Genomic DNA, 27,079 nt, shown 5'->3' with positions numbered 1-27,079 from the left:
GAACATGAGAACTGCAAAAGCTAAGATACTATAGAAGACTGCTCACGAGAAATGGGATGGATATTCGCAAATGCAAAGTCCTTCCAAATAATATGAATGAAAAAAGGAGGAGCATCTAAAACAGATTGATGTGCCTATATGGGAAACTCACAGGCAAACTCTGTATTTGTAATAGTCATATATAAAATACAGAAATAAATGCAAGTAACTGTCAACTGGAAATCACAACTTCATGAAACATGTGGAAAAACTAGGTTTATTTTATTTCAAGAGAAATGAATATGCACATGGAACCCTATGGATAACATAATCTAAGTACAAAAAGAAAATGGCACAATCCTCTTAAGAATATAGTCTATAACTCTAAAGTCCAGAATGAGCTGAGGTTTTTATGAGAAATAAGGACAAGGAAAGGAAATTTTAGTTACTGTATGGAAGAATATATGGGACCACTGCCTAACACAGACTGAATGAACAACACAACTACTCATGCTCCTAATTCGGTTCTGTTTTCCAAGAAGAATGATACTCACTATCATGAAGTATAAAACAAAGAATGATAATCTCTCCTAATGTAATGGCTTCTTCTCTACTGCCTACAAACATGCCCAGGTCTCCCCATCCTTAAAATAAACCTTGGTCCCTTCACTAAATACTGGCTTTCATCTATAGTTCTATTCCATTTTCAGTCAAAATGCTTGAAAAAGCTATACAAACTCAGCACTTACAATTCCTCTCTTCTTATCTCATTTATAAACTCTATCTATAATTTGGCTTCCTACTGCTTCACTAACATGAAACTGCTCTCTCCAAAGTCAGTCAGTCAACAAGAATTTATTAAACACCTACTATGAGCCAGGTACTACTACAAAGGAAAGAAAAGACAGTCCTTGTTCTCAAGGAGCTCAAGATCTACAGGGGGAGATAACATTCAAACAGCCATGTACAAATAAGATATATGCAGGATAAACTGGCTCATCTCAGAAGAAAGTACTAGCATTGAAGGGGATATGGAAAGGGCTCTTAAAGAAGGTGAGATTTTAACTGAGACCTGGCATAGAAGACTGGAAGTGAAAATGCCCCAGTGTCAAGAGATGGGAGTATTTAACGCAAGAAACACCAAAAAGCCTAACGTACTCTGACCACAGAGTACTCAATCACCAAATCTCGAATCTTCTCAATCATCATCATTCTAGATCTCTCTGAAGCATTTAACACTGCTGATCCTCCTTTTCCTTGTGAATACTCTCTCCTCTCTGGATTAGATTGTAGCACAGTAAAAGAGGAAACAATGCTGAAACATTCTGTATATTATTAACAAAATCCAACAAGAAAAAAAAAGAAATTCCTTTCAAAATTATTACAGAATGTAGAAAATATCTGAGACCACTTAGTAGGATACAAGAATTATACGACCATAAACTCTATAGAAATAAAGACATAAAAATAATTATAGTGATTATTCACAATTTTCATAGGACTCCAATACAACAACATTCATCTAGAGAAGACGTTCTAAACTTTTTTGCACTATAAAACCCTTTTGGCAGTCTGATAAGGCCCAGGAACTCCTTCTAAAAATGTTTTTAAAATCATAAAATACATAAAACTATAGTTATCAAAATATTTTTAAAACCAAGATCATGGATCCCACATTAAGAACCCCTAATTTAGAGGGGGAAAGGGTTATAAATCTCAAGGGAAATAATGAAAAGAGGAGGAGAGGGAATCTAACATTACCAGATCTTAAAACTACACTATAAAGCAACCATTATCAAAAGTATTTGCTACTACTTAAAAAAAGAAAAGTTGATGAGTGAAATATTTTAAGTACAAAGGTTTCTAGAAGAAAATTAACATACCACCATAATGTTCAATAAATCCAAGGCACCAACTAAGGAGATTCAATATTGGGAAGGGAGGCAGGAATGCACAGAGAAATGGGAACGTAGTCTAACAAGAATTTGGTTGAGCCCACCATCTCATACCATATATCACACAATTCTAAATGAATATATGGATAAGATCAGGAGTTTTTCATCTTTTTTGTGTCATAGATCCCTTTTGGTAGTCTGGTGAAAGCCTATGAACTCCCTTCTCAAAATAACATTTTTAAAAGCATAAAATACATAGAATTACAAAGGAAACCCAATTATTCTGAAATAGTTAACAAAATATTGTTAAAAAAAAAAAGTTTACTGACCCCCCCCAGGTCAAGAACTACTGAACTATATTCAAAAGGTCATATCATAAACAAATTAGAGAAACTGAGAAAGAGATGACTTTTACAACTATGGATGAGGAAAGAGATCCTGACTGAAATAATAGAGAGGATCAAAGCTGGTAAACAATTTTTACAGCCAGTGTCTCTAATAAAAGCCTCATTTCTAAAATATGGAGAGAAATGAGTCAAATCTATAAAAATACAAGTCATTCCCCAATTAATAAATGGTCAAAGGATATGAACAGGCAGTTTTCAAATGAAGAAATTGAAGCTATCTACAGTCACATGAAAAAATGCTCTAAATCAACTCTGAGATACCACCTCACACCTATCAGATTGACTAATATGACAGAAAATGAAAATGATAAAAGTTGGTGAGAGTATGGGAAAATTGGGGTACTGATACATTTCTGGTGGAGTTATGAACTGATCCAAATATTCTGAAGAGCAATTTGGAATGATACCCAAAGGACAACCAAACTGCATATCCTTTGATACAGTCATACCACTATTAGGTCCGTATCCCAAAGAGACCATAAAGAGGAAAGGACCTATATGTGTAAAAATATTTACAGCAGCCCTTTTCGTGGTGGCACAGTATTGGAAAGTGAGGGGATGCCCATCAATTGGGGGAAAAGCTGTGGTATATAAATATAATGGAATGCTACTGTGCAATAAGAAATGATGAACAGGCAGATTTCAGAAAAGATTTGTACATACTGATGCAAAGCGAAATGAGCAGAACCAAGAAAACATACACAGCATCAGCAACATTTTGTGATGATCAACTATGAATGACTCAGCTCTTCTCAGTAACACAAAGATCAAAGACAAGTAACAAAGGACTCACAAAGGAAAATGCTATCCACCTGGTTCAGAATGCAGATTGAAGCATATTTTTTCACTTAATTTTTTCTCATGTTTTTTTTCTTTTGATCTGTTTCTTCTTTCACAACTGTGATTAATATGGAATTATTTTCTACATAATAGCACATGTATAAATTGTATCAAATTGCCTACCATTTTCAAAAGAGGAGAGTGGAAGAGGAGGGAGAAAAATTTGGAATTCAAAATCTGGTAAAAATGAATGCTAAACATTTTCTTGACATGTAACTGGGGAAAAAAATAAAATATTATAAAATACATTTTAAAAAAAGAATTACTGAATTCCACTTAAGTTATACAACAGCATTACTTCAAAAAATTAAGATGTCTAATACCAACTGGGCCCTCACTGCTGTATGCTAATACCTTTACTTACCCTCATTCATATTGTATTCCCTTACTTCACACTTCTCAATCATTTACAATCTACTTTTTATCACTACCAATCAAATAAAACTCCAAACTCCTAAATCCAATAGCCTCTTCCTTATCCTTCTACACCTCTTTATTGTTGTTCAGTTATTTTCCAGTCATGTCTGACTCTCTTTGGATCCCATCTGGAGTTTTCTTGGCAAAGATAGTGGAGTAGTTTGCCATTTCCTTTTCCAGCTCATATTTACAGATGAGGAAACTGAAGCAAAAAAGTTAAGTGACTTGCCCAGGGTTCACACAGCTACAAAGTGTCTGAATCCAGATTTGAGCTCACAAAGATGAGTCAAGAATGACTCCAAGCCCGGCACTTTATCTCCACTGAACCACCTAGTTGGCCCCTCTAGACCTCGTTTAGCATTTGGTAATGCTGACCAAAATATTCCCATTTAAATGGGTTTTCATGACGTGTTTTTTGTATTTTTTTTTTATTCAAACATGTCTGACCAGTCCCAGTCTTCTATGCAGAGTCACCATCCCTGTTTAGTGATGCATGTTAACAACTATATATCCCTGTTCATGTTTACTTGATTAACGTTATACAAATATGGTATTATATGTCAGTTACACATTATATTACCGTGTATTTACATATATGCTATTCCTTAATCATGTTCTGTTCATTTTAAGTCCACTGAGAGTACATCGCTAGTCTGCACTGTTTTGTTGTACTTAAAAACATTTGCTGACTGATTTGATTGTGCTTCTTTGCTTCTGTTCTATGAATATGCTTATATACTGCTATGACATGAATGTAACAGAGGTCATGTATGCAATTGGGTAATGTAGTTACTAATATAGCCTGCCAAACAATGTTTTGTGCTCTATTATCTACTGCTTATACTAGCAAGGAATATTTACTATAAACAGAACCATGAAATGATTACCTGAGACACTGGGATAATCATCACACTTCTTTAAAGTGCTGATTTTTGAGTGTCTGAGTTATGTATTGACAGTTAAGTCTACCACAACTATACCCCATAATTTTAAGGGGCTGAAAAAATGTTCTGTCCCTGGGAAGGAATGTACTCTACCTTTTGGAGCTGTGCCAAAGGACTTGGGGACAGGACTGTCTGATGACACACTGTCCCTTCTCTGGCATTCTTTAAACTTCAAGAGGATTTCAGGTTTTACCCAATGTAAACCCAGAGAGACTCACATCCTGACCTTTAAAAAGGAGCTTGTGGATAAAGATGAGAAGAAGCTAAGCCAAGGAAGCAGAATACTGGGAATACAAGAGTCTTTGACATCGTTAGCCAGTGAAGAATGGCAAAGGTTGGAACATGATGAGTTTTGCCAGAAAACTGACTGAGTATCATCAGGCATCGCTTCTTTTTTTTTTTAAATAGTATTTTATTTTTCCAATTACATGTAAAGATGGTTTTCAGCATTATTCAAAAAATTTTTTTTAATTTTTAATAATACTTTGAAGTTCCAAATTTTTCTCCCTCCCCCTTCTCTCCCCTACCCAAGACAGCAAATTTTCAATCATGTTAAACATATTTCCACATGCTGTAAAAAAAGAAACAGAACAAAAGGGGAAAACCATGAAAAAAAACCCAAAAACAACAAAAAAGTGAAAATAGTATGCTTCTATCTGCATTCACACGCCATAGTTCTTTCTCTGGATATGGACAGCATTTTCCATCATGAGTCTTTTGGGACTGTCTTAGATCACTGTAGTGCTAAGAAGAAGCTAAGTCCATCATAACTAATCATTGTACAATGTTTCTGTTACTGTGTACAATGTTCTTTTGGTTCTGCTCACTTCACTCAGCATCAGTTCATGCAAGCCTTTCCAGGTTTTTCTGAAATCCTAGGCATTGCTTTTCACAAATGAGAGGGTCAAGCCCAAGAGTCAGAAGGAGAAAGAATTCCAAAGGCAACAAGTGATCATTGGAGATGCAAGAATAGGGCATTGATGAGATTTCTTAAAAGACTCCTGCCCCATCTCTTCACCCCCATTTCCTAGGGAAAACCTAAGATCTTCCACTCCTGTAATCTACCCTATTTACTACCTCTTGCTTTATCAGTTCCCTAATGGAAAACTCAGAGAAGTCAGCCATGCTTGCCCCCTCCCCACCAATAGCTACAAATGTAGCTGCTACTTCTAAAATTGCTATTTACGTAAATGTTATTGCTTTAAGCATTTCATGATATGTGTATCGCAATGTATTAAAATTTGATGCTAATTTGAATCTGTGCCAATTCTGCTTACTTGAATGTTGGGGGTGAGATTGGGAGTGAAGGGAGGACCAAAAATGTAGAAAAGTAACAGATTTAATGCAGAGGTTTTATAAAAACCAATTTGGATTTTGTCAGTGCCACCTGAGTGGGTGTTCTGAGCTGCATATTTAATTCAGTAAACAGAAAACACATTCACAGATTCCTTGTGAGCTACAAGACAACCAGAAGTCCCAGACTACAAAGGAAGCAAACAAAGCAAGAGCAGCTTTGGCTTTCAGATTCACTCCTGAATGGTGCCCATTTCAGGATGGGATCTGAAAAAGAGAGCAATTGAAAAAGAGGGAAGAAGTTGCTCCAAGGAAAGCCAATGGCCCCAAGAAGGGAAATCAAGCAAGTTGGCACTCCAACCCTTAGTTTTGGGGGCAACTCAGGGGTGGATGGTTTGTGGGTCTCTGTAGAAGAGTCTGAGAATCCAGGGTCACCTCCATGGCATAATGAGGAATCAGAAAAGGTAGCGTGTTATATAGTCCAAACGGAGAACAATGCAACTATTTTTATGAGGAAAAAGAAATTTTCTAGCAAACTGCTCAAAATTGCAAGAAGAAAAGTTAAAATGAAACAAGTTCTATAATATAATGGCCACTGACTTCTCCTAAATGTTCATTTTTGACAGAGAAAAGGCTGCCTTGTAGTATGTGAGAAAAATCTTTGCTAGTGCTGGCGGTAATATTTTTTTAAGGAGCTCTGCCCTTTTACTATATTCCCATTCCCATTTTTTTTTTTGTTCTTCCATATAAACTACAACTACTAAAGTGCAAGACCAATAATCATCTTTGACTCTTCCCCTCTTGTTCAACCCCCATGTCCAATCAGTTACCAAGTCATGTCAATTCTGTTTCAACAACATTCCCCGAATCTCCTTCTCTCCCCTCACAAGGCCACTACCTTCCTAAATTAAGCCTTCATCACCACTTAGCTGGATTACTGAAATAGCCTAATTGTTCTCCTGTACCCAGGTTCTCCCCTCTCCAATCTTTCCTACATACAACTGCCAAAATGGTATTTTTAAAGCACAAGTCTGACCATGTTACTTCCTTACTCAAGCAGCTTTACTGGTCTTCAAATGCCTCGAGGATAAAACACAAACTCCTCTATTTGATATTTCAAGTCTTTCAAGATGTATCTCCAACCTACGTTTCCAAATTGATTACATATTACCTTCCTTCAATTTACTTGCTCCTTCCTATGTGTATTCCATCTTCAATCTCTATGTCTTTACAAAGACTAGCACCAGTGCCTATCATACACTGTAGCCTCACCTCCATTTCTCAGAATCTTGATCTGTCTTCAAGGTTCAGGTCAAGCACCACTTTCTACACAAAGCCTATCCTGACCATCCCATTCTCATCTCTGGAGATTATTTTGCAATTACTTTGTATGTATTTATCAGTGTTCCTGTTGTTTCTTCCCAAAAGAATACAAGTTTCTTGGGGGTGGGAATTATTTCACTTTTGTCTTTGTATCCTCCAGTGTCTAGCACAGAGTAATAAAATGCTTATTGAATAAATGACTGAATGAATAAATGGTGATGGGATTCAATATAATGCCACAAAGCAATCAATTGAAGGAACTAGGGATGTTTAGCCTAAAGAGGAAAAACTTGGGAGAAATGGGGCAGGTAATAAGGAAAAGGCATACATGACAGCTATGTTCAAGTTCTGAAGGCATATAAAATCAACGTCAGACTTTTTTTTGGCTGAGCACCAAAGAACAGAACTAGGATCAATGTCTCAAAATAAGGCATATTTCAGCCAATAAAAAGAATGCCCTCCTAACAACTGGAGCCCACTGAAAATTAAACTGGCTGGCCCTGGAAGGTAGTGAGTTTTCTATCACTAGAGGTCATCAAAGAGAAGTAGAGGACAACTTGCTAAACATTAAAATGGACAAGGTGATAGATATGGAACCAAGAGACCTATATACAAATCCAACCTCTCCATGATCACACTAGCTTTGTGTAATCATGGACAGATTAAAACCTCTAGAATTTCAGTTACTTCATCTGTAAAATAGGGATAATAATATTTACACTACCTACTTCACAGGGCTATTGTGAGGAAAGCACCTAAAACATTAGGGAGTGGAAGAGTAGAAGAAGTGGACCAGTAACTGGACTGGTTTATGTTAACTCTGGATAAGTGCTGCAATTTAGTCTTAGAGAGTTGTCTAAGTGATTTGCCCAGCAAGTGAATTGCCCAGGGTCACACAGCCAGCAGGAGAGTTGAAACATGAATCTAAGTCCTCCTGATACTAAGACTACTATTCTATCCACTGTATACCTCATTGTCTCAAGAATTTTATAGCAATAAATAAATGACTTATTATTATGCTATAAAAGAGACCCTAATCGAAATAAGGGTTAGAATACATGACCTATGACATTCAGCCAAACTCTGAAATTCTATTATTCTATTAGGAATCTGCATGATTCTGTACAGGTCCCAAAGTCTTATGGTATATATGAAAAGATCATTTTTAATAGAGGGTTTCAGCAAGCAGAGTTGGTGGTAAGGAGAGCGGTCATTCTAGAAATGGGGGAAAGGGAAAGTAAAGTCAGAAAGCCAGAAGTGGGTAGGGTGATGAAAGACGAAGATATTAGCTTAGTTTGGCTGTAACATGTTTGGAAGGAATTAACATGAAAGAACACTAGAAAGTCAATGACCGCAGTCAGATTGCTGAAGGACTTGGATACCACAATTAAGAATTTAAACTTTATTTTAGATTAACAGAAAGTGATTATAAGACTTTTTTAGCAACTGAATAACATAATCAGAGTGGTACATTAGGAAGATTTATTAACAGCATTATTAAAGATGGGTTAAAGAGGGGAAAAACTTGAAACAGGGAAACCAGTTAGGAGGCAGGTACAATAAACAAGGCAAGAAACAGTATGGGCCTGAACTAGGGTGGAAAGGGAAAGACACATGAGAAATAATGTTCAAGCAGAATTGTCAGAATTTGAAAAGACAAACATCATGGGAATAAGGAAAACTGTGATCAACTATGTCAAATTCTGCAGAAAGATCAAGGAGGATATAACAATGAATGAAATGGACTTCAGTTAGGTCAATGGATGTACCCACATGGAAGTTATAAGTGCTCTTAGATACAGCAGTTTCAATAGGTTGATGGAAATGGAACCAAGACTACAAAGTGTTGAGGCATGAACAAGTAGTTGGAGAAGTAGAGGCAGTGAGTGTCTTTTTCTTTAAGAAGTCTGACAGTAAAGGAGAAAAGGGATTTTTTTATATAGCTTTAATATAGATTAAAGATATCAATGAAAACAAACCTTAGGAGATTAATTTACTTATGTAACCATTCCTGCAACATAAAGAAGAGTTCTTAGAGTGCAAAGTGATGGTGTTTCTGAGGGTAGCAAGTTGGTGGGAAGCCCCTTTGCAAAATCTTGCTTGGAGGCACAGAATTTAAATTGACAACACTGCTCATTAAACTGCTGTGTCAGGCATCTATTTTCAATGTGATAAATTCAGGTTCACATTAGGGAAAACAAATTTGGAATCATCCCAGTCCCATTCATCCTGGCAAAACTGAGCAAAACAAACAGTGATTATTAAAGAAACCAGCAATAGCTCCAAAATGATTTGCAGTTCCTCCTAGCAGATGTTTCACGAGCAAGTATGAGAATAAACAGAAGGAAAATTAAGTCTACAGAAAGTTCTGTGTGTGTGGTATGCGTGTGTGTGGCTTTTTTTTTAATCGCTAAGGATTGAGTGAAACTAACAATGTATTCATCAAGCTAAACAAAATTTGGGTCACACACCCAGATCACCCAGTCTAGGTTGGGCAAAAGGCTGCTTGGCTAGACTTTCTTCCCAGAACCCTAAAAGTAAAATCATACAAATTATAACTTAGCTCCTTCAGATATTTTACTATATCTCTTGTAACAAGTTATATAAAGGGTATAGAGGATCACATACCACTGTTGCCACAGTCAGCACAAGAGATGAGCTCCTCTGGTTTCTTCTCTCGGTTTTGTTCCTTTGTACCAAGACAAAAACTACAGATTGGAATTGGTTCAGCAACTGGCTGTAAAGAAACAAACACAATTCATTCATATAGGTTACATCTTTCAGTAAGTTGGCTAGTAAAAGCACAAATTTACAAAGAGAGTCAAATTGCACTTCACAGCTCCGTGGAGACAGAGGTTTGTCATACATAGAAGTAATGCATTTATATCTGCCCAATACCAGAGTGTCTTTGCTCCATATGGGCTGAACTTACAACTTTGAAGATGCGATATATTGATCACAATGAGACTGGAAGAAAAAAATGTGGATGTATCACTCTGAATCCATTACCCACCACTCATAAAATTGCTCATATCAAAAGAGAAGCAGCATGGCACAAAAGGGTAAAATACTGGACTTGAAGTGAGTTAGACAGGGTAATAATCCCATCTGTGATACTTACCAGCTGTGACCATAGTCAAGTTACAACCTCTCTGAGCCTCAGTTTCCTCATCTGTAAAATAATGAGTCTGAGGTCCCTCTTCCAGCTCTAAATGTAAGTTCCTATGAGCTTTTAAATGTATGACCTATGATACAACAGCAACTTCATAAATGAAGGCTGATACATTGTGACATCAGCATTAGATGACAAAAGGAAGCTGGAATCAAAGTAAAAATTAAAGCTCCAAATGCTGGTCATGTGGATCAGGCATCACAAAGTTGGAAAAAACCAAGATATAGGAAGGACACTACAGAAATAAGATAGAAAATGATGTAAGCTAAAGCTGTTATCACAGTTTAACTAGCATTTATTATGCCTAGCAATATACCAAGTGTTTCCGCCCCTGTGAAATGGACTAAATCTCAATGCACAAAGGAAAAGGATTAAAAGAGAAAGTAAAAGAGAAAATGGGAGAAAAAACATATAACCCTTCCACTTCCAATTAAATGGGAAACTATCCTAGCACAGTGGAAAGAGCACTGAACTGGAACTTGGAAGACCTCTGTTTGAATTACAGACATGTCACTTACTTTCTGTGTAACTTTAGACAAAACATTTTACTTCTCTGGGCCTTAATTTTCTCACACAAAATAAGAAGTTAGACTAGTTGACTTCTAAGGTCCCTCCTAGTTTTAAATCTACAATCCTATTATCCTAGAGGTTAAAATGTAGCATTATACTGATTACTACTTTACACCACATTTGTTGGTAACATGAAAATCTCATCTGTTAAGCATTAGGTATGACCAGGTTTGAAATAATATGAATCCTAAGTTTTAATCAGGAGTTTTTTGGTTAGGACCTGTGATTTCATTAGTGTAGGCAACTCAGAGTAAGAAATTACCTTCTCCATTGCAGATCAACAACTAGACAACTAGTCTTAAAAAGATGGCTTTCGTTCTAAGAGATTAAGAGAATTCCTCAAGTTCACATAGCCAGTTCACATATGTTTCAGAGGTGGGGCTTCAATCTAGATGGTCCTGACTCCAAAGCCAGTTGCTCTATCTACTACTACCACATTGTTATATTTTATCATAAGAATACTGACCTTACAGCTTGAAAGTATATTTCTAAAGTAAAATGAAGGTCCAGATTGAAAATCCCATAGGCCTAGATAAATACTCCCAATAAGCTGGAAAGAATAAAAAATTTCCTATTTAATGTGAGATTACATTCATAATTTTCTAAATATTCACACCATTTCCTGCTGGTCACTTCTAAAATCATATCACCAGGATAACAGATTAGTACGATGCATTTTATAGTTACTCAAGTAAGACTGTACCTAAATGATCACATAAAAGCAACTCTGACGGCATACAATGATAATGAGACTTCAAATAGTTTCTAACTGTTTTTCCTCCCCACCCCTAATCATTTCAGCAAGTACTGGCAATTTGAAACTACTCATTTGGCTTTTGCACTGCAAATTAAAACAATTTCAATAAATCATCATGGTAGGGGCAAGGAGTGTGAGTCTTTTTCCGCCCAATTTATTTATGACACGGCATTACAAGGTTGAGGTAAATCTTTTATCACCACCTATTTGTAACCTAGCTTGACTCTTGAATTTGTTCAATTAGACTTCTTGAGCCACAAAGCTCTTTAAACAATTTCACTAAGTTTTAATGACAGTGCAAAACAGAGAAGACACTCTCCAATGTCAGTCTCCCCAAACTTTTTCATAAGTTTAAGTTCTAAATATCTGCTTGTCTCCAAAACTTCTATGTAAGTAAACAAGTTATTAGTTAATACTAGATTTTGAGGAAACTTTATAGCAAATAAGTAGACATATAATTAAAGTACCTAAGAGATTCAGCAAATTTTTTAAAAATTATGTATATATATATTTTTTTAAACACGCTGGGATTCCTCATTCAACTGCAAAGAGACTAATGAGTAGTACATAAGAAGTCCAAACAGCTTAATGCTAGTCACTTTGCAGCAAGAGGCTTCAAAGTGTACATAAACCACAGGAAAATGATACTGAAATCCTAAATGGTTTCATCTGCTGCCCTCAAACACCAAACAGTTATTTCCCAAATACCCACCAGATGGCAGCATTAAGGAAACACCTATTCTACAAGCTCATAATTACAACTGAGTTTCATTCTCATTTGATGCATTAGGGAAGATTTTTAAAAGAAATAAAAACTGGTAAGAACATTTATTCTCTTCAACTGTTATTACCTGAAGCTGGCATACTTGTTTCCACATAAACTACTTTTCAGATTGGTATGGTGAGGACATATTCTTTCTTTCAAAAGAATTTTTATCTCTAATTTTTACAATACTAAAATGATATTAATTTAATAAAATATTTCAGAGTTGGAAAAGAACTCAAAGACCAACCTATACCTGAACAGAGGACCCTTCTACCAAATACTGAACAAGTGGGGAACTAACCTTTGCTTGAAGACTTCCAGGGAGGGTGGATCTACTACCTCCAAGGCAGGTCATTCCACTTTTGGACAGCTCTAATTATTAGAAGTTTTTGCTTACAACCAGTCTAAATATGTCTCTCGCCTTCTTTTCCAATTCCATTTTGGCACTGAAGGAACAAATCCAACACCTGCAAGGCACAAGTTTTGGCAAGTTCTACCAAGGTTTCTACCTAATAAAGCCAGACTGTGACAGCTCTCCAAGGACCATGGAGAGCTCATTACCAGCAAGTTGACAGTTAAGTGATAAAATGTTCTGATCTATGGTGATGAAAACAATGAAAATACAAAAGTATTCAATCCTATGTAATCTAGTTCTTCTGCAGTGATCGAGTAGGCAAAAGGGGAAGAGAAGTCCTAGGGTGCTAAGAGTCCTACAGTGCTACAAATCACATGCTATTTCAACTACAAACATTAATTTATCTCTTGGTATATTAAATGTGAGGGCTGCCTAATGACCAATAAATTAATACTACTGAATGAATTGGACACATCAATACTGACATTCTCACTATAAATAAAACCAACAAAACAAAAAAGTTGCAGCTAAAAGATAAACAAAGAAGCAAATAAAGAAATTGACAGAGTTGGTTTTGCTATGTATCCAAAGGAAAGAAAGAAAAATCATTTAATGAAACACTTGGTCATCCAATCTTGCAGTGATCATGATGAGAATAAGATCACCACAAAGATAGCTGCAATTTATGTACACACATCTGGTGCAGAGGATGAAGTGGAAAAAATTCTATGAAAAATTAAACAAGATTCTCCAAACCAAGTCAAAATAAGCACTTTTTGGTGACTTTAACCCTAACGTGAGTATAGGATAGAAAAGGGGGAAGGGGGAAAGATAGAGAGGTTAAGAAAGGCTTGCTGAATGAATGAGAAAGAAATGAAAATGACCAAATGCTTGAAGGATATTCAAAAGCCTCAAATCAATGTCGTAAATATTTTCTTCAAAAAGAGAATCAAAAGCTGTAGGGCATAGTAAAGCACTGAAAATCACACACAAAAAAACCCTGAAATTAGTGACATCATTGTCACTAAACAGATCAGTGATTTCACTGATATAGGGGCAAGCTCAGCTAACAAACTGCCCCTACCCATGTAGATCAACAACTAGTTTGCAACTTATTAGTCAGTTCCTTCATGCCTGTGACAAGCTCTATACCCTGGGTGATCACTTCAGCTCTGGAATTCACTAACTCAAACTTGAGAAGTAGCCTCTGACCCTGGAGACCCTTCCTTCTAACTGGATGGACACTCAGGCCAGCCATCTCTTCATTTCTCATTAGGCTGTGATCCTCCAGCACAACAAGTACCTGCTCCCTCCCTCCCACTTTCAGCTTCCTTTTTATATGCTAGCATCTCTATTAGAATTTATGCTTCTTAAGGGTAGGGACTATATCTGGTTTTTCTTCTATTTGTATCCTTATTTGTATTTTCAGCACTTATCCCAGTGTCTGGCATATAGTAAGCACTTAATAAATGTTCTTTTAGAGTAACTGCTAAGAGTTGTTTGACTCACCCACAGGGAAAAAACAACACGTAAAGTTAGTTACAATAGCTCCAATATGACCTGTTTAAACAACTCTGTTTAACACTGATCAACCTTTTCACTTTCTGTTAAGATCATAGAAGAGCACAGCTCTCCTACATAAGCTTCAGCTAATACTTGGAAAGAATCTTACATAGACTAATGACTAAGATAAGCAAAGAGAAACAGAAACAACTTGTTCCATTCAGGGCAAAACTGCATAAAAGGATGATAACAAGGCCATAGCAAAGGGGTCACACCAGGCAAGCCAGTGTAAACTTTGGTTAGGAGAGGGTCATACCATGAAATACTGCCCAATTACCATCAAACAATCCTGAAGTCAGTTGGTACTCCAAACTAAAAAGTTGCAAACTAGGCCAAGCTACAATTGAGGGCCTGAAGCCAGATCTCAGGCCTGGACTGCTGACAATGGAATGAAAGGACTCACTTACATGTCACTCTGAGAGGAGAATGGGCCCAGCCATAGAGCTCTGAGAGCCACAGCAAGAAAGAATACTAACTTGGTGCATTTAGGGCAGCACCAACCCAAATTAAGAAATTATGCATAGAAAAGAAGTGAACCTCAGAAATCAAAATGAACTACCAAGAGACTGAGGCAGAAGAAGGGGCTTAGCACTAACTATGCCATCAAAACTGGTGGTATCAAAGACATCCAGAATACACAGGAGACAAAGTCCCAGTCAAAGAAGAGAAGTTACAAATAAGAGTAAAGAGAAGAAAACATTGCCCAGAAAAGTTCAGCATAACATTTCTGGGAAGGAGATGAACATTCAATGAAATAAGGGATTTCCAGATCTTCCTGATAAAAAGGCCAGAACTCAATAGAAAAATTGGATCTTCAAATGCAGGTCTCAAGAGAGGTATAAAAAGATAAACAGGGGAAAAGAAAATTTGTTACTCAATTTGGGCAAACTGTTTACCTCCATATAAGGGAAGATGATACTCATTAATCTTGAGAATTGTATTATCTATTATGAAATATAAAAGGGATATACAGAGATAGAGGAAACCAGTATAAAGTAAATTATGTGATGATAAAAATGTGATTTAAGCATGTGAAGGGATTGTAACAGGAGATATGAAAAGGAGGAAGTAGAAAATGGTAAATTACATCACAGGAAGAAGTACAAAATTATATTACAGTAGAGGGAAAGGGGAGCATTGCTTGAGAGGTACTCTCATCTGATTTGGTTCAAGGAGGGAACAACAAACTTAATTAAGTATATAAATCTAATTAGTTCTATATGCAGTAGGAGGGGAAGGGGGAAAGAAAGGTGAGGGGAGGCTAAAAGGAAGGGAAGTAGTAAGGGTAAAGGGCAGTGAAAGGGAGGGGAGCTGAAAGAAGGAAGGTAAGACTGCGGGAGGTGGTGGTAAAAAATTAAAACTCTGCTGTGGAGGGGAAGGGAGAAGGGAGAACTAAAAGCACAAATGGTGGGAAAGAGGATGGAGGGAAAGACACAGATAGTAATCATAACTGTGAATGTGAATGGGATGAATTCTCCCATAAAACGGAGATGGATAACAATATGTTGTTTACAAGAAACACATTTGAAACGGGGGGTTGGGGGGGGAACACATAGGGTAAAGGTAAAAAGTTGGTGCAGAATATATTGTACTTCAGCTGATGTAAGAAAAGCAGGGGTAAAAAACTAATAAAATTGATAAACCTTTGGTCAATTTGATTTAAAAAAAGAAAGAAGAAAACCAAATTACCAATATCAAAAATGAAAGGGGTAAAGTCACCTCCAATGAGGAGGAAATTAAAACAATAATTAGAAATTACTTTGTCCAACTTTATGCCCATAAATTCGACAACCTAAATTTGATGGATGAGTATTCTAAAAAATGTAAATTGCCCAGATTAACAGAAGAGGGCGCTGAATAAACAACTCCATCTCAGAAAAAGAAATTGAACAAGTCATCAATGAACTCCCTAGGAAAAACTCTCCAGGGCCAGATGGATTTACAAGTGAATTCTATCAAAAATTTAAAGAATAGTTAATTCCAATATTATACAGACTATTTGGGAAAATTGGGGAAGAAGGAGTCCTATTATATGCAATGGAGATAAGCTAGACGTATTTCCAATAAGATCAGGGATGAAACAAGGATGTCCATTATCACCACTGTTATTCAATATGGTACTGGTAGCTATAGCAATTAGAGAAGATAAAGACATTGAAGGAATTAGAATAGGCAAAGAAGAAACTAAGTTATCACTCTCTGCAGATGATATGATGATATACTTAGAGAATCTCAGAGATTCAAGTAAAAAAACTACTTGAAATAATAAACAACTTTGGCAAAGTTGCAGCTTACAAAATAAACCCGCACAAACCTTGTGCATTTCTATATATTAGTAACAAAGCCCAACAACAAGAGATAGAAAGAGAAATCCCATTTAAAACTAGGGTAGACACTATAAAATATTTGGGAGTTTACCTGCCAAAACAAACCCAGGGACTATATGAACACAATTACAAGATACTTTTCACACAAAAAAGTCAGATCTAAGTAAGTGAAAAAACATCAGTTGCTCGTGGGTAGGTCGAGTCAATATAATAAAAATGACAATTCTACCTAAATTAATTTACTTATCTAGTGTCATACCAATCAAACTATCAGATAATTATTTTCTAGAGCTGGAAAAAGTAATCAAAATTCATCTGGAAGAACAAAAGATCCAGAATATCAAGGGGTCTGATGAAAAGAAATGCTAGGGAAGGTAGCCTAACACTACCAGATCTCAAATTGTATTATAAAGCAGCAATTATCAAAACCACTTGGCACTGGCTAAAAAACAAAAGGGTACATAAGTGGAATAGGCCAGGTACTCAAGACACAATTGGCAATGAATACAGCAATCTACTGTTTGATAAACCCAAGGACCCCAGCTTCTGAGAAAAGAATTCATTGTTCAACAAAAATTGCTGAGAAAACTGAATAACTGTGGCAGAAACTAGGCATAGACCAATGCCTGACACCGTACACAAGAATAAAGTCCAAATGGGTACACGACCTAGGCATAAAGATTGATACCATGGACAAATTGGTGGAGTAAGGAATAGTGTATTTATCAGATTTATGGAGAAGGGAAGAATTTTTGACTAAAGAAGAGATAAGAAAGCATTATGAAGTGCATGATGGATAATTCTGATTACATTAAACTGAAAAGTTTTTGCAGAACCAAACTCAATGCAACCAAGAGGAATGCAGAAAACTGGGAAAGAATTTTTGCAACTAGTGTCTGTGATAAAGGCCTCATTTCTAAAATATACAGAGAACTGAGTCAAATGTATAAAAATCCAAGTCATTCCCCAATTGATAAATGGTCAAAGGATATGAACAGGCAGTTTTCAGAGGAAGAAATTAAAGATATCTATAGTCATATGAAAAAATGCCCTAAATCACTATTGATTCGAGAGACGCAAATCAAAACAACTGAGGTACCATATCACACCTATCAGATTGGCAAACATGACAGAACAGGAAGATGATAAATGTTGGAGAGGATGTGAGAGAGTTGGAACATTGATTCACTGTTGGTGGAGCTGTGAGCTGATCCAACCATTCTGGAGAGCAATTTGGAACTATGCCCAAAGGGCTACAAAAATGTGCATACCCTTTGACCCAGAAATATGGCTTCTAGGACTATATCCCCAAGAGATCATAAAAATGGGAAAGGGTCCCACATGTAGAAAATATTTATAGCAGCACTCTATGTCATGACCAAAAACTGGAAATCAAGGGGATGCCCATCAATTGGGGAATGGCTGAATAAATTATGGTATATGAATGTAATGGAATACTATTGCGTTATAAGAAATGATAAACAGGAAGACTTCAGAGAGGCCTGGAAAGACTTATATGATCTGATGATCTGATGCTAAGTGAAAGGAGCAAAACCAGGAGAACTTTGTGCACAGCAACAACCACAGTGTGCAAGAGTTTTTTTCTGGTAAGACTTGGAACTTCATTGCAATGCAAGGACTTAAAAAAGTTCCCAATGATTTTTTAAGATAAAATGCCTTCCACATCCAGAGAAAGAACTATGGAATTCAACTGCAGAATGAAGCAGATCACTTTCTTTTGTATTATGTTTTGGTTTGTTATATGATTTCTCCCATTCATTTTAATTCTTCTACACAGCATGACTATAGTGAAAATGTATTTAACAGGAATATATAAAATTGTACTCTGTCTTGGGGAGGAAGGGGGGAGGTAGGGGAGGGGTAGGAGAAAAAAAAATCTAAGTTATATGGTAATGATTGTAGAATACTGAAAATAAATAAAATTAATAAAACTTTTTAAAAAGAGAGAAGAAAACACTAAATACAACAAATACTAGAGGTTAAGAGAAGCTTAAGAGGTAAACACAGAAGAAAAACGGCCTGGCCACAAGGTCCATATAAGTTGAGCAAGAAGAAATCAACTAAGAAATTAAAAAATTGAATTAGCATTTTCGAGGGAAAAAAGTGAAAGTAGAATATACAAGGATGAACCAAATGGAATTCAGTGACTCCCTAAGACAACAAGGATTAGAACAAAGTCAAATGATGGCAAAAATAGAAGAAAATGTAAGGTATTAACTATCAATAAACAAGAGACCTGAAAAGGAGGTTGAGAAAAAAATCTAAGGACACTGGATTTCTTGAAAAGCATGACCAAACAAAAAGGTAGACACCATATTACCAAAAAGAAAAGGAAAACTGCCTTTATCAGTCAGAATGAGAAAGCTAAATGGTAATATAAAGTATCTACTAGTCATCTCCTAAAAGAAAATCTATTAATCATCTCCTATACTCCTTAAGTATGATATAGCCAATATCTAGAGCTTCCTAGTAAATATAATAATAACAATAATAATAATACTTTAAACAGTCAGAAAGAAAGCGTGAATTGGAGAATCACTGTAAAGATTACAAAAGACTACACTTCAATAACTATAAAGGAAAAAAGTCTTTGGAGGGTAGGTCAGATTGAAAAGGTAAACAAAGTATAAGAAAAAGATATTAGCGTCTAGATTTAGTAAAAACAAGAACATAGAAGTGGAAACAGACTACTTCAATCACAAATTACCAGTGTTGTTCATTGATTTCTTCTCTTCCTCAATCCCCTCAACTCCACTCATCTTCTTGTACAGAAAGAAGATGGCGACAGAAAAAGGAGAAAAGTATAAGAGGTTATGATGGAAGGAAACACAAAATTAATAATCACAATAATAGAAGTAAATGAGCTTTGACTCACAGACAGATTCATAGGTGAACTTTATCAAATATGCAAAGAACAATTACTTCTATGATAACATAAATTTGGCAGTTATTACATTACAGAAAATAGTAGAAAAGAAATTAGTTGCTCATAACTCTGTCATACCAATATGATCATTCAATCAGTCAGGCAATGAATAAACATTTATTGAGCACCTACTATTTACTAGGCACTATACTAAGTGTCAATGGGGATACAAAACAAGGCAAAATACAAAGGAAAGATAGTTCCTCCTCTCAAGGAACTTACCATCTAGAAGAGAAGACAACAACCTAATAAATATGTGCAAATATATATGTGCATGTGCATACATATATACACGATATATAAAAAGTAAATAAGAATGGGAAGCCACTAGAATTAAGAGGGGTTGAGAAAGGCATCCTGTAGATTAAAATTTTAACTGAGACAAAGGGAGCCAGGAAAGCCAATAGACAGAGATAGATAAGGAGGGAGAGCATTCCAGGCATGAGAAAGAGCCAGAGAAAATGTCCAAAGCCAAAAGATGAAATATTACATTTATGGAACAGCAAAGAGGCCACTGTCACTGAGTCAAAGAGTACATAGTGGGTGGTAATATGTAAGAAGCCTTGAAGGGTATAGGGAGGCTATGTTATGAAGGAGTTTGGAATGCAAAACAGAGAATTTTCTAGGATCAAGAGTCAAGAAGGAGGCATGGAATTTATTGAGTAGGTTACATGGTCAGACCTACGATTTAGAAGAATCACTTTGGGGGCTGAATAGAGGACAGATTAGAGTGGGGAAAAACTTGTAGCAGGCAGACCAGTAAGCAGGTTATTGTAACAATACAAACATGAGGTAATAAGGGCCTGCACCAGAGTGGTGACAGTGTCAGAAGAAAAAGGGATATATTCCAAAGATGACACAAAAGTGAATCAGCAGACCTTGGTAACAGATTGGATACAGAAAGTGAGAGATAATGAGGAGCTTGAGGATGACACCTATGACTGTGAGCTTGAGGGACTGAAAGAATGGTAATGTCCTCAACAGTAATAGAGAAAAGAAGGGGAAGAGTTTAAGGAGAAAAGATATTAAGTTCAGCCTTGGACATGTTGAGTTTAAAATGCTTACTGGACTTCTGGAGGTGTGAAATTGTAGGTCAGAAAAGGTTAGGGTAGCATACAGTAATCAGCATAGAGATGGTAATTAAATCCATGGAAGTTGATGAGATCATCAGTATTAGTATGAATAAGTGAATTAGTACAGAACAAGAAGAGAATAATAACAATGCTTCTTAAATTAATTTAAAGATTTAGTGTTATGACAGTAAAACTACCAATGGGTTATTTTATGTAACTAGAAAAATAATAACATTTACCTGGATAAATAAAAGAATTTTAAGAGTTTTAAATTTAAAGAATTTTAAGGAAATCAATTTTAAAAAAGTGAAAGAAGGAAGCCCAGTAGTAGTCGATTTCAAACTATACTATTAAAGTGGTAATAATCAGAACAATCTGGTACACAGTGCTCTTTTTCTACTCTAGGCAGTTAGATGACACGGTGGATTTAGAGTCAAGGAAGACCTAAATTCAAATCTTGTGTTGGCTTACTAGCTATATGAACTTAGACAAGCCATTAATTAATTGATTGATTGATGTCTATTTGCCTCAGTTTCCTCATCTGTAAAATAGATAATAATAACATTTACCTCCCAAGGTTCTTGTGAGCTTCAAATGAGATATTTACAAAACACTTAGCAAAGCTTAAATAACTACGTGTGTGCGTGTGTATGTAAATGGAAAATTTTTAAATAATCTTTTAATTACCTGTATCTATATGAGACATAAAACAAAAATGTACATATGCTCAAAGGGTGTCTGCTACTGTTATGATGTCTTGTACAGAGCCCACATGGAAGAGGAATTCCCAAGAGAAAGTTAATTCTAATGCTAAATTTTCCTGTTTCTGAATGTTCCTGTTGAGCATGACACTGTTCTGGTACTGACTACATCAAATTCCCAAATACTGCAAGCCTCCTAACTGAGATATACACTGGGGCTAAAAATTGATAGAAAAGAAATCAAACTTATAAAGAATGCATATATTCCACATTATAAAAATACAATTATATGGTCAACCTGCTGTACAACTCTACCATTAAATATGTCTTGGATATATACTCTAGATGGACAATGAACTGATTCCAGAATTAAACAGAAAGAAGAGAATAAGTTGAATTGTACTTGAAAAATTCTATAGCACTTTCAATTATCCCTAGTGCTCCATGAGACAAAACCTACCTCCTTAATACAATATACATGTAGTGATATCATAATCTAAAGAAACAGAATTCTGGACTAAGAATGATGCAAAAATGGGATAGTGTAAATAGGCTGCAGAAGGTTGTCAAAGATGATTTGAATGCAAGTAGCAGCAAAAAGAAAACACATGATTAGAAAAGGGAGTGGGTTAGTCACAAACCAAAAATAATTCTGAGCAATGAAACAAGTAATGGAAAAAGCGAAAAGTACTAGAGAACAGAAGAAACCTACCTCTTTCCCAACGGCAAAGCAATATATGTTTTGTTTGATACAGTCACTAGATTGGATGGTTTTACCTAATTTTTTTTTTTTTTTGATAACAATAGATGGTTCAGTGGTGGGTGGGGGGTAGAGGGACGTGAAAGTAGAGTGACGTAAATACAAATGAGTAATTAAATATGTGTGACACATGCATTTTTTAAAAAACAGAGTCCTGAATGTTCAATTGATTATCCTGAAATGTTATAAAAGACCTAAAGGAAGATCTTCAATTTGTAGAGCAGATTCTGCAAGGTAGAATTATAGGGAAATATGGACAAAAATCATATACCATAAATAAATTATCATCTCCTTTGATGATACATATAACTGAAATAAAAAATTCATCAAAGAAATACAAGAAATTAAGTTACATTAGAAAAAATTTTTTCTTTTAGACATAAGAAAACAATACTACTAAATTAAGCATCTATTATCTTCCAGGTACTATGCTAGGCACTAGGGACACAAAGACAAAATAAAACTATTCCCATCCTCAAAAAGTTCACATTCTATAGGTACAAAATAAATACATAAAAGGTATACAAAACATTTTGTTCAACTATAATAGTTTTCTCTTGATTCATTCTTATCAAAGAATTTATTTCTAAAATATGTTTATGATATGTCAGAATGTCAGACAGGTAAACTAATAGCCAGGATAAAATCTGCTACTCTTTCATCCTCTAAAACCTAAAGATTTTCTGTGGGACATCCTTGGACATCTGACTTGTAAACATAGCTGTGATTCTAAATAGTACTTGAACAATACAAAAACCACCCACAACAATTTAATTCTGGCAATGGGCTTACATAATACCAACATTAAAGTTAAATTAAATTAAATCCTCTAACCCATCATAGAAAGAGAGTAACTTATTTATATATGTCTCAGTTATCATTTTAAAGTAAGTCAGGACAAATCTCAGAACCGAATCTAGAACTTCCTTAAGAAATAGAGAGTGAAGAAGTCAGCTGAGACCTGAGTTTGCATCTCAGTTCTGTCATTTACCAGCAACTTGCCCTTTGGAGAATCATAATATCCCTGGCATACAGTTCTCTCCAGTAAAACAAAGGTGCCAGTCTAAATCTAGCTCTAAATTCATGACCATGATCTGCAATAAAGATGTTGTAATGTCCTATAATGTTCATTTCGCAAGACTGTTCTGGGGACAGAAATGAGATCATATGTATAAAATACTTTGCAAATCTCCAAGTGTTATATAAAAGTCAACTGTTATTATTACTATTATTATGTCATTATCAAAGAATTAGAGTGGTAAAGAACCTGAGAAGCCATCTAATGCAAACCACACCTAAAAGAAATCACTTCCTATAATATATTAAACAAGTGGCCATAAGGACTAATGTCTTGTCTTAAGACCTCCAGGATAAGCTGGAAAGCACAACTTCCCACCCATAACCCACTTCACTTTTGTATGAATCAAACTGTTATGAATTCTTCCTTTAATCTAACTTAAATTTCCCTCTTCACAATGTCTACAAATTTCTCCTAATTTTGCCCTGTATGGCCAACAGTAATAATAATTGCTATTATTATTGTTAGCAATAATAAATCCCATTAAACACCATCTTTTTAGAATTTTATACAAAGCATGATGAAATGTTCCCCAACTACCTTAATAGTCCATACTTTGTGCATAATTAATTACAATCTACTTTTCAAACTCACACCTAGTGCCTCTCCTCTACTTTAAAATTTCCCCCAAAGGTTATAAATTAAATAATCTACCATGTTGCTAAGTGACACCAAGAAGCTCTCAAGATTAAAAATAAATTTACTAAACTTCAAGTTACCCTAACATATGGTCTCATCCTACCTGCCTATTTAAAGAATCCTTCACTACGCCACAGAATTTCAAACTTATAAAACTGGTCAAAAAAGGGGGTGGGGGACAATTCCTTTTCCAGAACTTCAAACTTAAGGAATTTTTAGGAATGATATAATATAAAAAATGCTTCTAATGAAGTAGGTCAGAGGCATAAATTCTTAGACAAAGAGAATGTGTACTAAATTCAAGAACTTCAAGTATAAACCTGAGAGATTCTTAGACACCTAAGAAATACAAAATGTATTAATAAGGAAGGGGGTCCAGAAGGATGTTCAACAGCAAAGGAAAAACCCTTGAGTCATGAAAATATTGTGAAGTTCTCAAAATGTTACAGGACTCAAAGTACTACAACATCTATCTTGCAATTATCTACCAACCAGAGTCAACGAATCATGCTTCTACTGAGCATCTACTAAAGACAGACAGAAGGGTACCTTGGAATGGGTGCTATATTTAGAGAATCCAAAAGACTTGAATTTGAATCATAGTTTTGCCACTTACAAGTCAAGAAACATTTAAGCTCTTGCCATGCTGCAGGCAATCCTACCTATCTGATCCAAGGCAAGTACAACAATCTGTGCCTTATTTTCCTTATCTTGTAACATGAAGGAGTTGGACTATATTACCACTAGGGCTTTGCCCAGGAAGGTTGGGACTTTCCTAATGGCAAGTTGCTGGTAAATGACAAGACTAAGATTCAAGTTCAGATCTCTCCTGTCTCCCTTTCTTAAGAAAGTTCTAAATTCTATTCTGAGATATGCTTAAATTTATGATTTCATGTGCCAGTACCATTCTAAGGATTGCAGGATATACAAATTAGTTAAAAATGTCTTCCTTATCTTTTGATCTTACAAACAGAAGAACATGTAGTGGAAAGAGTGAGTACTGGATCTGTAGGCAGAGATCATGACTCAAATCTCAGGTCTGCTGCTGGATACCTGTGTGACCTTGAGTAAGACACCTCTCTGGATCTCAAGTTTCCTTATCAGTAAAATAAGCCACATTCAAAATCAGTTGATAAGTCCTTTGATTCAACTTCTCTTTATCTCTCATTCCTTAAATCCAGTCTGTTGCTAAGGTTGATTTTACTTTCATTAATCTTCTCAAATATATCTCCTTCTCTGATAACTGGCCCCACCTTGGTACACGGTCTTATCTCCTCATGCCTGGACTACGGCAAAAGCCCGGCAGTTGAGTCTGACTGCCTCAAGTCTTTCCTCACTACAATCCATCCTCCTAAGCTAAGTAATTTTTCTAAAGGGCAGGTTCAACCAGGCTGCACTCTCCTCCACTCCTCAAAAAACTCTAGTGGCTCTCTATTACCTCCAGGATCAAATACAAAATCCTGTTCAGTGTTCAAAGCCCTTTATAATTTAACATCCCCCATACCTTTCTGCTCCTCTTAGACTTTATACCTTCTCACATACTTTTTTATAATATGATTTAAGCCTCTTTACTGTTCCTGACACTCCTGACTGACAACTCTCACTGGCTGTCCCCCTTGCCTACAATGTTCTCCATAACATATGAGGAATACCTCCTCATCTCCACCTTCTGACTTTCCAGACTTCCTTCAAGCCCCAGTTAAAATCCCACATTTTATAAGAAGCCTTTCCTGATCCCCTTCGATTAGCGCCTTCCCTCTGTTAATTATTTCCTATTTACAGCTTGTATATACATAGCTATTTTCATGTTGTCTCACCCATTAGAGTGTGAACTCCTTGCGGCGAAGGACTTATCTTTTGCCTTTCTTTATATTCCTAGTGTTTGGCACATAATAATAGATGCTTACTGTTTTTTTGTGTTGCTGTTGTTTTCTAGGATATTCTTAGTTCAAGACCTTATCACCTCTTGCCTGGACCATAACAACAAGAGCCTCCTAATTGATATCTCTGTTTCTCAAGTTTTCAAGTGTCTAATCTTTCCAATTCTTCCTCCAAATAACTGCCAAAGTGATATTCCAAAGAATAGGTTTGACCATGTCACTTCCCTATTCAATAAACTGCAGTGGCTCCCTTTTGCCTTTATGATCCAATGCAAATTCATGTTTGGTATTAAAAGTCTTTACAACCTAATTCCAAATCTACCTTTACAGACTAATTATACATCATTCCTCTTCATGTACTCTACATTCAAGCCAAACTGTCCTGCTTGCAATCAATCCCTCACACACAACATTCCACCTCTGCCTTTGTATATACCATCCCCCCATTACCAGAACAATTCCCATCTCACCTCTGCCTCTTCAAACCACTAGGTTCTTCAAAAGCCTAACTCAAATGCCACCTCCTACAAAAAGTCTTTATTGTTCCTTCCTTTCGCCAGTGCCTTCCCCAACACCTCTGCAATTATTTTACACAGGTCGTCCCAAAAGTTTTAGTGCAAGTTTTAAGCTATTAAAACTTTAAAGCTACATTTAGCCTTTTGGGACATCCTCCTATTACTTCGTAATTATTTTTTATCTCCTTATATGGATACATGTTGCTCTCCCAACATTAGTTTATAAGCTCCTAGGTGGCAAGAATTCTTTATTTTTTGTCTTTGTATCCCCTTCACCAAGGATAGTGACTGGCACAAAACGAGGACTTAATAAATGTTTGTTTGTCTATTTGTTTCTTTTACCTTAGAAGTCCCTTCCTTATGTATGTTCTTATGAACCTAACCACAAAATGCACATGAAATAACCAGAGAACAATGATTATAAACTCATAATCATAACTTCTTTCTCACCAAAAACTTCCAAATCATGGGCAAACCTTGCATAGTCATCCATAATTAAATCATACCATAAAGTCATGAACTCTAACTGTAATGTCATTCAGAGAATTCAATGTCCATTTATAACTTTGCTCCTATGGAACTAACTGTTCCATGTAACATTGTTAAAGATAACACTATGCTTTTTGCTGGAACCAATTAAGACTTTAGATGGATTTTATCTGTATTGGAAGACATTTTTCCCATCAGAAAAATGGAAGTCAATACAGAAATAGAGCTTACAATTTGTAAAACTTAACCGGAATATACTATAGGTATAGTCCCACCTAAAACTGACCTTATCAATATTGCTTCTCAACAATAACACTACTGCACTAAAACCATAAATCTCAAAACCCTTGCTGAAAGTGTCATTCCAATAATTCATATGACATCTATAG

The 27,079-nt window shown here is 35.8% G+C and overlaps 1 protein-coding gene across 8 annotated transcripts in view; it reads right to left on the bottom strand.

Moving 5' to 3' along the window:
• The window catches only part of KAT6A (lysine acetyltransferase 6A), a 152,175-nt gene that overhangs the window by 70,937 nt on the left and 54,159 nt on the right, over nucleotides 1-27,079 (bottom strand). For 6 of the 8 annotated variants that reach the window (XM_072635076.1, XM_072635077.1, XM_072635078.1 and 3 more), the window contains one exon: nucleotides 9,727-9,835. In XM_072635076.1, coding sequence (XP_072491177.1) covers nucleotides 9,727-9,835 — 109 coding nt within the window. The other 2 variants (XM_072635082.1, XM_072635083.1) reach the window with 2 other exon arrangements.

The sequence above is a fragment of the Notamacropus eugenii genome, chromosome 1, assembly GCF_028372415.1.
Source record: "Notamacropus eugenii isolate mMacEug1 chromosome 1, mMacEug1.pri_v2, whole genome shotgun sequence".
Classification (NCBI taxonomy): domain Eukaryota; kingdom Metazoa; phylum Chordata; class Mammalia; order Diprotodontia; family Macropodidae; genus Notamacropus; species Notamacropus eugenii.
Note: the sequence above shows the minus strand (reverse complement) of the source record. Positions and strands in the feature narration are given on the sequence as shown.